The following is a 12,673-nucleotide window of genomic DNA, read 5'->3' as shown; positions in this document are numbered from 1 at the left end:
CTGTTGTTGTCTTTTAATTTACTTTTTTTTTTTTTTTAATTGCCTTGAAAATGCTGAATGGTTGTAACTCCCCAGTGCTGTGAGTAAAGAACATGACATTTTCTCGGTTGGACTCTCCACATTTTAAAAGCTGAAGACCTTTTGTTGTTATTTTAGGAAGCCGTGGGTGTTTTGAGCCATGGGTAGGTAACTGCCTGCCTGTCACACCAGTGTGTCCTTTTAAAGCAGCAAAATATTCTTTTCCTGCCTGGAGACTTCAGTTTTTAACATCAAAGGAAATTAGTCAGAGTAAAAATGCCCTTTGGTAGTTCATGTGAATCAAGGGTAAAACAGAGTAGGTGTTGGATGGCACAGAATGCTTGCTGGTATTTTCTCATCAGTGGAAGGTTTGGTGTCCTAGAAGACGTTTACAGAAGACAGTTGGTTTTAAAAGCCAGTTGGTTTAGCTGCCTTCTTCTCTGTGCCTTCCCCTCAGACACGGCTTTTACAGCTAAGATAATAAGGAACAAACCTGAAAAACATTAAAGCCTACTAATATGATGTAAAAAACAAACTGGACCTAGGACAGGAATTAAATATTATTATGAAGTAAAGTGAGAAAAAAATTATAACCTGTGTTCCAATACATGTTCCAAAATATCTCTGAAAATGGGGGATGCACATTAACTTCTTCTTCTTCTTCTTCTTCTTCTTCTTATTATTATTATTATTTTATTATTATTATTATTATTATTATTTTCAGAGCTGAACACAGCAGAAACAGCTTATTTTCAGTGGAGATGGTCAAGCTCATAACCTATGTATTTGATTATTTATCCTGTGAAATTATTCCTGCCTTAAAAAAAATCTATGTAAAAGTTCAAGTGCTTGTACTCCCCCCTGTCATAAATTAGAAATTCAGTATCTGCCTTCTGAGTTTCCCATTGACTAAACTTCATGTTACAACTGATTCTGTGCAGTGAGCACAGCACAGGAAATGAAAAATGAAACTCCAGAGCTAACTTCTAATGTGTTAATCGTTGTCTAGTGCAGAATAAGCTCCTTTCAGGGCAGTTAACCACTAGATGGGAAACCGCCTGCATCAGAAGAATCCCAGATGAGCTTGTGTGAGCTCGGTGGTTTCCCAGTCATTTCAGCCAGAAACCTGAAGCCTGTGTGGCCTGCAGTAAAATCCCAGGTCAGGTGAGTGAAGTAAAACCAGTACAAATGGGGTCTGGTTTGTTCCATTTGAAATGGGCAGTTCCTCTCTACAGTGAGTTACACTGGGAGGTGTAAAACACTGAAAGATGACCTGAACTAAACTCAGAGGGACTTCAAAAACACGTCAAGCCAAAGCTTAAATTGGTCTGGGCCAAAAACAATTCATTTTTCCCAGCATATTAAAAACAAAACAAAACAAAAAACAAAACTAAACAAAAAACCAAACCAAAACAAACAAACAAAAAACCCCCAACAAACTCCCAGAAAGAACAAATAGCTTACTTTTGTATGGCTGATGGCTCAGCCCTCTGATCTTAAGTGTTTGAAAACCAAGTGAAGATATACTTAGGGGATCTTGACTTCTGACAAAAATCTTGTGCTGATAAAACATTACAGTGATTCAGCGAGAAATGTAAACCAGTGTTTGGTTGAATGTGTTAAGTAGGTTTTGCCATTCCTATCTCTTTTATAAATGCTATTAAGCTGACTGTTGTTACTTAAGTAGGTTCTAGTGCACAGAGTCAGCTCTATTATTTACATTTTCCTTCTCCTGAACATCATCTCTTAAATGCAGACTCCTAAACTTCGGCGTTGGGTGAACTATGCCAGTATTACTCACATTGCAAAGGGCAGAAGGACAAGAATGTAGCAAGAAAAACAATTTACTATAGGATGCAAAAAAATGCACGTTCAGCTAGGCTATGGCTCTAGCTTATTAAGGGGAAAACTGCTGTATCTTTTTATATCAAATTGAGATATGTACAAAGAAAAACCTCCAACAGACCTCCCAAAAACCTCCCCAGATCCATTGCTGAATTAGGGCCATTTGACAATCTTGGACCTTTTATGAACACTTAAATTCCAATGCTCTTTATTACAGAATAAACAAGAACTAGCAAATGAAAAAACTCATAATCCACTTGCATTCAAGCACAGCTGGGATTTTAAGTGATAGAAAACTCCAGAAGACAGAGAAGAAGGTTGGAGCTGTTGTTTTTAAGAGTCACAGGAATGACCCATGCACATGGGCTACATGCTCTGAGATTTCTACAACGGGACAGTGGAAGTAAAGCTATAGATGATGGCATTTTAATGAATTCCTGTCGGCATCATTTTGTGAGAAATGTATCTCTTCAGACAAACAAGGTGTTTTTATGATCCCACAAATATTACTGCTAGCAGTAATTGCATTGGTATGGCCAGCATAGACTCCCATGAGGCTTGTGACTGAGTTCCACACCATATTCCAATCAACTGATGAGAAAGGGATTGCAAATTAGTCAGTGGGATTGCACCGATAATGTGGCATCTGCCGGACTTCTGATTTTGTTCTTTATGGCCAAGCAGGGCCAAATGTAGGAGGAAGGCAAAAGTTACCCTTTTGCTTCTTTAAGGTGATAAACATTTAAGACTGAAAACAGAAATAGTTCTTTGCTGATCCTGCAGCACCTGCAGAGCCCTACCCGACCCGTCCTCTTTTCTGCCTGTGTGAAGACCCGGTATTAAAACGTCTCATATTTCAGGGAATTCATCAAGTATTCACAGGCATCATTTTCCTGAGGGCTCTCACATGAAGAAGGAATTACTGTCAGAAAGGTGCTGTCTCCATGGCAAATTGGGAATAAGGCACATACGCAACATCTATACTCTGTGGGGCCCTGCTTGGTGCAGGACCTCAGCTACAGAAGAAGAGGGCAAGAAGAGGAGCCTCCTACCCGCCAGGTGTGGAGAAAGAGAACAGCCTGGGAGTGCTTCTGCTGGCAGATCCATGAAACAAGAACTGGCTAAGAGGGCAATCCCTCAGGGCTGGAGAGAGCTGCAGGTACAGATCTCTACCAACACCAGGAATGCTGAACCAAAGGAGGAATTGTGACATGCAGGGGCTGAGCTCCAAGCCAGAACCTGACACATGGACTGGCCAGAGAAGGAATCTTTCTCTGGATCCGTGTGGGAGCAGAGGTCTAGAGCTCTGAGTCATGCTCGTAGCACGTGCATCACAGAATGGAAATTACTACCCCTCCCACCCTTCCCTGCAGAGTAAATAAATTTTAGATTCTGCGTTGCCAAGTGGTTTTGTCTCTCCCATCCCACCTGGCATCAGCCCTGTGACCCTCGGCTTAGCTCCCTCACAAGCCATATTCCACAGGTACCTGCTCTCCCATGACAGCCACCATGCTGCTGCTCGTGGCTGGGGTGTGATCTGTAACATCAGCAGCAGTCTCCAAGGAGCTGGGCTGAGAGGGGCAGATCCTCACCAAGGCCCATGAAAGCACCAGCAGGGCATTATGACAACACCCCTGAGCCAGCCTGAGGCAGTGACCTGGTGTCCTGAGCCACTGCTCTGATGGCAAACTATCTGCAACGGGCAATTGAGCTTTTTGATGTTTCATTTCTCCCCTTTATTAGATTGTATCGCTCCAGATTGTTCAAATACAGGGTATTATTTTTGAACAGCTTTCTTTCCTCCCTGGGCACCCACAGGCCAAAGTTCTTTACATTTTGGCTATTTTAAATATGAAGAGCAAAGCTTCAGCCAATGTATGCTGTTAAATTTCCAGAAGACATCATAAATTATTTACTCATAAGTAAACATTATTTCTTGTAAGTGTAATACATTTATTTTGTGGGTTTGACTCAGTATTTCTGTGGCCATTTCAGTCACTCACTCTGGCCATTTTATTCCTTTTAGACAACATATCTGTCAGCCACATATTTTTTAGGTTGGTTTTTTTTTCCATGGAGACCCTTGGACTGCAAAGGTTCTTTCCTTATGGATATGATTTTCCAATGTCAGTGAAAGAAGTTTCATCTGCCTTCACTTCTGCATGACATGCTCAACAGCACTGCAGAGTCAAACAGCACAAAGCTTCTCATGTTCCTGGAACATTGTTTCTCTTCTCCACAAACAGCTTTCAAACCACCAAAATTCAGCCCTCCCATGCTTTTAAATCGCTCTGGGAACCTGCCCAACACGTCTTCAGGAATCTCTTTCCCCCATGTTTCTGCTGAAGGAGTATTTAAGGCAAATCACAAGGCAAGGCCCCTTGAAAAAGTGTCTCCATGCTTTTCTTTAGCACTGTTTGTTTCTTTCTCATTAGTTTGAGGAATAATGCTGCTGCTGGAATTTTCTGAGATTTGTTCCTCCTCTTGCTGCACAAGAGAACTTAAACGAAGACTGAGACAGAAAACTATAATCAGCCAGGTTCCCAAAATGTGGTTCTAAACAATGTGCTTACAGTGAAGCAGGGTAATGAATTCCCAAACTGTGGTCCAGTCTTTCTCTCCCCTAATCAGGTGTTCTATTACACACCAAATGATGCCATAATCCATGCGGGTTTAGGTTCCAGTGTACTTGACTACCTGCCCCACAACCAAGGTCTCCTCAGGAAGGAAATACACTGCAGATACAACTCCTAGCTCTGCTTAGAAATGACATTCTGTTCTGTCTGTTCTTAGTCTCAAGAGTAGTTTGCTTTTTCACTTGTATTTCAGAAACAGTCAAGTGCTTATTAACAATAACTTCTGTATGCGTGTGTGTTTTAACAGAGGTAAACAGGGGGTCTCAAAAATTCTGTCTGCACATACATTAAAAAAAAAAGGCAGGCTGGTTTAGAGAACAATGTAGGCATGTTTTTAAACTACTCTTCGTGCAGTCTGGTCAGGGCTGTGTGACACAGTATATACAGTGTTTTGTCATCCAAGGAATGTCTTTGATCAAGAGTTTATGCAAGAAGAAAAAAAAAGCCATGAAACCCTAATCCGTTCCCACAGTCCAGTAAACGTGAGCTGGACAAACAGTGGACAATAGCAGCAAAGCTTGCTGCTGGAACAATGGCTGCAACTAAAAAAATTAAAGGGTTGCTGACTCACAGTTCCTACCATCAAGGAAGATTCCACATAGTGTTGATTATTCCCCAGAATCCTAAAGATGCTGAAAGTTAAAAAGTGTTGAGATAAAGCAGCGAAATAGGGGACTAAAAATCAGAAACGGAAGACAGTGACAAATGCAGAGCTGATTCTGTCTGATGCACAGTCAGATTGCAGGGACTGAACAATCAACCTCCTTTCTGCTGAACATTTTTCCTAAAATAAAACTCCATGATTTTATTAGGAACAAGTATCAGTTAAATTCTTTCAGACAGGAGGCCACGATTTCAGATGTCACCCAAACAAATTCTGCACAACTGGAACACAGCTTCCTAATTTCTCCAAGACAAAATTTTTATGCCATTTCTTATTCATACTCAGAAATCTTCCCAAAACCAGATACACAGAATGCTGCACTAGTGCTCAATTGGTTATGGTTATAGAATGGGATAAAATAATTTAAAACATTCTGCAGCAAGCTGCTTTGGAATCAAGTGACGCAACAGTTTTTTCCACCTTTCATATATTCCATGCATTTAGGAAATCTCCCACGTTCCAGATGAGCTTAGTGGCCCATGTCTCCTTCCATGCAGTAGCGCAGCATTTGATAAGTAGCACTAAAGAAATCTAGCACGAAAAATGCTGGAAAAAAAAAAATCAATCACCACACTTAGGGAATAAAACACTCCAGTGATTGAGGCAGGAGCATTCACAGTGTGATGTCGAAGAGATATTCAGGTTAGCTACAGATGAGCTGACTGTGCAAGCTTTCCAAATAGCACACAGAGTTGCTATTATTATTATTATTATTATTATTATTATTATTATTATTATTATTATTATTATATTATTATTATTATTATTTTCACCCCAGACTAAGCTGGTCCTGCAATTCCAAACCCCGGGACACACTGAAGTGCTTCAGCAGTGCATTGCTCCAGTTGGCCTTTACACATCAGTCCCAGACACCACAACTTGCAACTGGGAACCTGCTGAACTCCTCTCACACCTCCCAAATCCCCATTTTCCCTGGTGAGACATCCACTTCTGTGGGAATGTGTACTGTCACAACTTTATCCATTAAAAAAACAACTCTGGCAGACTGTAAAATGAGAATCTTCATGGTTACTTGCCAAACGATGAAAGCTGAAGTTTTAGGCTGCAATTAGACCAGAAGCCCTGGTCATAAGAAATTGCAAAGGGCACTCTTCAAAAGGCACTGAGAATAGGAAGAATTAAAACATTACCAGAAAAATTAAGTTCTTACTCTAAAGCACTGTGGGATATTAGGCTGCAGGCAGACTTCTGACAGATGGATCTCCTTTTATTCCAATGCAGGAAGTTGTATTTCCAGCCAAAGTGTAAATAAGCATTCATAAATACAGGGCAGGCTCAAACTCTCTCTTGCATCTCTTCAAAAACTGAAACCTATATAAATATTGAAACTGATTTAATGGAAAATTAAAACTCCAAGTTTAATCTCACGTGGAAATTATCACAACCTTGTTTCAGAAAAAGAGAACAGGATTCAAACTAGCCAGAGTACCTCTACAGGGTTGGTTTTGAAGCAAACAGTTGTACACCCAGATTCTTTTTGGTTTTTTTTCTGATTTATTTCACCTTTCTGTCAATTACAGATATTGATTCAAAGCTGGAATTGATCACCTCTAGTACAGAAAGGAAGTTGCTAAATGAAGACAGAACAAGAATTGTGCTTGGGAACTTTACCAAATGGTACTCAAGGTTTACCTCTCTGCTGATGCCTCAAAATTCACTATTTCTTATACTCATCACACATTGTAGAAAGGAAAATTACAACTCTTCCAGATTGCAACGACTTCAGCAGCCTAGAAGTAATGAGCTGTGTATCCAACTTTTAATAAAATTCCATATTCCATAGGCTCAGCTGAGAGATGATCATGAAGAGACAAAACAAGCTAGAACACAGTTCAGGCAAGTCAGAAATTGGTGAGTGAGATGTTTCAAACATTCCTCCCTAACCACTGAGCTCTAAGTAGGGGTGGTGAGTGACTACAGAGATATATTCTTACTTCTGCAAAGCTTCAAACTTTTTGGACAATCAGGACAAAACAGAATTTCTATGTCCTGCTTTATAGATAACCAATATCATTATGTACAAGGTCGTGTATTTTCCTGTATCTTTGTGACCCAAAGACAAATGAATATTCTTGATGTGAGCTGGGCTTTAAATCAGGCATACCCAAGATCTCAGCTGTAAATCAGGCATAAAAACACCTCTACAGAATGCTGGGAGTGTTTGACCGCCACAGCCCTGAACGTCACACAAACCCCCACAACTCACTGCAGAAAACAAAAAAATTGTCACTGAAGAAAGCACACAACAGCACATCCAACAGAATTTTGAACTGCACCTCATTTAATAAACCAAATCAGGCCCAAAAAGGTGTGGAACAGCAGATATTCAGAAAAATACAGACTCATGGAAGAGGAGACTCCATCAGTGTGCACACACAAATGAAACTTAATTTAAAAATTAAAGACTGAATAGATAACCATAAACTTGGTACATCCCAGCTGGAAATCCTGGCTGATACAATACTTACAGTTCAGTATATACACACATGCATTTATATAATAATTAATATTATTTCATTGAAAATTAAAGCAATACAAAAAAATTAGCCACCAAACCAATTTTCCAGGTAACAGTCACCACCTGACTGCCAAAGACCCTTTCTCTCTTGAGCTGAACAAAAATAAATTGTGTTTAATACAATCTCTGAAGCAGCACCTTGGCTTGTCACCCACCCATCACACACTTGCATTAAAAAAATGCTCCCCTTGGAGCTCTCACAACCCTGCCCCTGCTTTTACAGACACTTTTGCAAATGAGGAAGCAAGTACAAATGAATTCCAACCTCAGTGTTACTTCATTTCAGAGCAATTCTGCACATAATTGAAATTGTCACGAGTGTGTACGTTGTGTACTGTCTATTTTAACAATTTCACCTACGCAAATATTTGTGACCTCCTACAATCCCACATATCCACTAGATGGCTCTGACACTGCCTGTGTGCATACAAACTCACCTGTAACACAATTAAACAAACCAAAAACCTCCAATCTGTCTTCATGAGGCTGCACTGTGCCATGCAGGCAGAGCCAGACACACATGGTACAGCTGAGAAAGGAGTGCTGGAATTCCTTACAGAACTGGAATTGCAAAGACATCCGGCAGCCAAGCCTGTTCCAGGTATTTCTCTCAACTAACAAAGTTAAATACAGGCAGCTGGCAACATCCATTGATTTGAAATGAGACCGAAGAGGTCACGTTTCAAGGCTGGCAGATGAAAAGCTAGCCTGTGTAAGAGGCACTAATAAATACAGCCAGTGAGAATCACAGCTCTTCTGGCAGGCATGTTTATCTCACCCACCATTTAAACTGGTAACTTGTTTGGGTTAGATTTTAGGGAGTTTGCTCCCTTCCCCCCTTAGTAGTCTGCAAAACTACTGGAAAATCCAAGTGCAAATTCCATATTCTGGCAGGTATTTTCATCCTTCTCCTTTGCATTCTGACCTCCTCTGTCATTCCATCTTCTGCTCACAAAGTCTGCAGGGAATTGATTTTGTTTTCCTTCACCCACAGCATCCACACATTGTGTAAACTGAATGATCTGCATACACAGATTTTTAAGTAACAGACCTCCTTTAAACAAGGAAACTGTGCAAACGTTTGTATTCCTTTTGAGGAATTATCAGTAAAAGACTAGCAAAGAATTAAATATTTCCGTTTAACAGATTTACACACTAGGGTGTGTAATACCCTAAATAAAACTTGATAGAGATAACAAATGTTAAATACCATTGCAAGTCCAGTGATTTTCCCTTTCCCCTCTAACATCTCTTCACTATTTTGATTTTTTAAATTATAAAAGTAGATAAACACTTTTCCAGTTCTGTTCTTTTAATGTTTCTTTTTCTTTTGTCATCCATGTTTATCTTCATCTGTTGCACTCAAAATGTTAGTGAAGATCTCTCAGTACCGGTTCCAAAATCAGACTGAATATTTAGCATTGAACAAACCTAAAAAAGAATACACAGAAGTGTTTCAAAGGGTCTGTTTTCCAAGAAGAATGTTCAACAAAACTCCCAATTGCTCCATTTCTCTTCTTCTGGTCCCACTCGTAATTCAAATTGTCAAAGGTTATTTACAACTTGCTTTTTAAAGAATACTTTTTCCTTTATTCTGCATTTGTTATTGGTTGGGAAATTTTCAACTATCAAGGACTTTGACTTAATTTATCTCACTTCAAGTATTTTGTTATGATTGCAGAGGAGGAACAATAACTGCTCCACACAAGTACTGTGTTTTGGAGTGGCTTTAGAAACTAAATCTCTTAAAAAATGAATTTATGTGCTAAAATAACAACTTAATCCTACAAACCTGTTTGAATTTTCCTCTGATTTTTTCCAGATCTTCTTGCAGCTTATCGTAAGTGGGGTCTTCATGTGGGAATTTCTGAATCATCCCTATTAATGAATCCAGAGCCCTTATCTTTTTCCTAGGGGAAAAAAAAAATCAAATCAAAACAAAACCCAGTGATCCTCACACAGGAGTTTTTTCAATCCATCAGTATGAAAATTATACTGATATATAATAATCCAGAGCACAAAATCCAGCCCTCTATGCTTCTTTAATTCAACTTTTCCCATTTAGACCATTGTCAGGTGTGTTCCATACATATTTAAGAAGTCATCCAAACTAGGAATTACTCCAAACTGGGAATTAAGCCCAACTGGCAGATTTAAGGTTTCACTTTTTTCACTTTTACCAGTCCAAAGTTGAGAAATATTCAAGAATCAACAAAAATACTGATTAGATGACTGGAAAAAAAAATAAAGAAATGCAGTAAAAAAGGCAATTCTGACAGACAGATTAATCAAAATGAGACAGAAAAAAAAAAAAGACATGAAGAAAAGAATGGAAGTCACAGCAAAATGATTTTCAGCCTTTTTAACCTCACCTGTTCTTTTCATCTGTGCATTTCTGGAGCAGAGAGTGCCATGTCAGTGCAAACCCAAGGTAGCAACCGATCTAAAAGCGAATTTAAAAGAGTGTCATGAGGGAAAGAAAAAACCCCAAAGAACACACAGCATGGACAGCTGAACAGAAATAAAGCACTACACTGCATCTCACTCTTCAGGAAACTAAACCCTGGATACACAAGCATGTTTCCAAGCTGGAAAGGCTGACAAGTGTTAGATTACCCAAGTCATCCTCTCACTTGATGTCTCTAATCCCACCTCCCTCTGCAGCTTTCCCAGTATGAGGAGACTGGAACACTTCTCTCTTATGGTCTGTCCAGGACCTTTTTGTACAAAACCATCCAGCTCTGGAGGCTGCTGTCTGGCATTCTCATCCTGCAACTGTGAAAACTGGAGCTGGACAGACGGGACAAGCTGAGGTGCCTTCCCACCACTCTCCTGAATTCCTAGGAATGGTTATTGATCCAGGTGTGCCAGCACACAGAGCTGGCTCCGTGTGAGGAAGAGGGACATTGCCACAAACCCTCCCAGCATCAGAGACACATAGAACTGCTTCTTTATGCCTCAAGATTCCATGCTTTTCCTTATGCTGAGCCACAGGAGATTGGGGGCGGGGGGAGGGAGGGCCTTTAGCCATAAATTTGGGAAAAAAAAAGATTACCAAAGCTCCGTACAGCAAATAACCTCAGAAAACACAAGCACACCTCCTGAACTCTCCAGCTCAAAACAGCACCTGTAAAGCAGTCCTCTGGGTCCTCCTGGACACAGACAGACGTGGCAGTGAAACACCGCAGGCCAGTGCATGGGGCCTTGCCTGGAAGTGTCTGTGTGTGTCTGTCATTCCCCAGTGACAAGAAGATCCCGAGGCTGAAGCGTTGCCCCGCTTACCTCCGAGCTGACCCTGGCTCCGTGGAGAGCTCCGTGCCTCCTGCCCTCAGCCAGGCCGGCGTGGCTGCCCTCGGCAAGCCCCTCCTGAAAGCCCTGCCTGTGGAACCTGGGGATGCAGAACCACAGCTTTGTTCACCTCCTGCTGAGCTCATGCCGCCCACCAGCTGCCCGTCGCCTCCAGAGCTTAGAAACACCATGCAAAATCGGTTCAAATTCCAGAATCACAGGCTCGTTTTGGTGGGGAAACACCTTCGAGACCATCCAGTCCAACCTCTGAATGATCACCACTGTGTCAGCCAGACCAGAGCCCAAGCTGTTCCTTGAACACCTGCAAAAATGGTGACTCTAGCAGCTCCCTGGGCAGCCCCTTCCAAGGCCTGGCAACCCTCTCCATGAGGAAACTCCTCCTTATGTACAATTAAACTTCCTCTGGTGGAGCTCAAGGCCACTTCCTTCTCTCCTGTCACTTGTTACCAGGGAGAAAAGTCTGACCCCACATGCGGGGCTCCTGTCAGGGACCTGTAGATAGAGAGAGAAGGTTCTCCCCGAGCCTCCTTTCCTCCAGGCTGAGCTCCCCCTTTCTTCCTCAGCTGCTCCTCATCAGACTTGTGCTCCAGAGCCTGCCCCGGCTCAATTCCCTTCTATGGACACACTCCAGCACCTCAAAGTCTTTCCTGTGGTGCGGGACCCAAAAGTGACCCCAGGATTCGAGGTGGGGCCTCAGAACAGGGCGACAGTCACTGCCCTGATCCCGCTAGCCACACTATTGCTGACACAGGCCAGGATACCATTGTCCTTTTGGCCACCGGGGCACACCCGGGCTTGTGTTCAGCAGCTCTCGGCCAGCAGCCCAGGGCCTTTCCCTCTGGTTTGCGTTCCAGAACTCTCCCGCCATCCCGGAGCGCAGCAGGGGCTGAGGTGACCCAGGGGCTGGACCCTACCCTTGGCCCTGCTGACCCTCACTCCGCTGTTCTCGGCCCACCAAGCCACTCTGTGCTGAGACCAATTCCCGTTCCGGCGCCCGACCACCCTCTGGATGAAGAACCTTTCCCCGACATCCCACCCAAACCTCCCCCGAGTCGGCCTCAGGCCGTTTCGCTTTGCTCGGTCTCTCAGAGCAGGCAGAGGCGAATTTCCCCCGCCCTCCTCCTCCTCGGCGCTCGCCCTCCTTTCCCTGACTCTCCCCTGGTAGCACAGGAGAGCACAGGCACAGGGGAGCCCCGCGCCACCGAGGAGCCGCTGTGGGGCCGCCCCAGGCTCCCTGTGTGCCCCCAGGCTCCCTGTGTGCCCTCACCTCTGCTCGGCCATCACGATCCCATCGAACAGGTCGGCCATGGCGGCGCGAAGCACGCCGGGAGAGGACGGCGCGCGGGAGGGGGCGCGGCCCTTGAGCACTGACCACGCTCCCTAACGGTAAGCCACGCCCACACACAGCGGCGGCGTGCGGCCACTAGGGGGCGCCCGAGCGCCGCCACAGATCTCGGCGCGGGGCGCCCCCGGGGGAATGTTGGTGTCCCAGAAATCACACCCCGCGTCCCAAAAAACCCCACCCCGTGCCTCAAAGCGGCTCCCTGAGCTCTGCCAGCCTTGGTGCTGCGACCGCTGCCCTGCGGAGCCTGTTCCAGTGCCCAGCCACCCTCTGGCTGAGGAACCTTTTCCCGGTGTCCAGCCCTGCCTTGACACAGCTTC

At 43.3% G+C, this 12,673-nt stretch overlaps 1 protein-coding gene across 1 annotated transcript; it reads right to left on the bottom strand.

Moving 5' to 3' along the window:
• Window positions 1–8,961: 8,961 nt before the first annotated feature.
• On the bottom strand, window positions 8,962–12,358 carry LTO1 (LTO1 maturation factor of ABCE1). Its single transcript, XM_066187450.1, has 5 exons — window positions 12,279–12,358; window positions 10,985–11,090; window positions 10,075–10,145; window positions 9,495–9,612; window positions 8,962–9,133 (listed from the first exon to the last, which is right to left on the bottom strand). The coding sequence occupies exons 1-5, from the start codon at window positions 12,317–12,319 to the stop codon at window positions 9,065–9,067; spliced, it is 405 nt and encodes a 134-aa protein (XP_066043547.1). The 5' UTR covers window positions 12,320–12,358; the 3' UTR covers window positions 8,962–9,064.
• Between the last annotated feature and the right edge of the window lie 315 nt (window positions 12,359–12,673).

This window comes from Chamaea fasciata, unplaced genomic scaffold, assembly GCF_029207755.1.
Source record: "Chamaea fasciata isolate MVZ Bird 193981 ecotype frontalis unplaced genomic scaffold, bChaFas1.0.hap1 SCAF_7, whole genome shotgun sequence".
NCBI lineage: Eukaryota > Metazoa > Chordata > Aves > Passeriformes > Sylviidae > Chamaea > Chamaea fasciata.
Note: the sequence above shows the minus strand (reverse complement) of the source record. Positions and strands in the feature narration are given on the sequence as shown.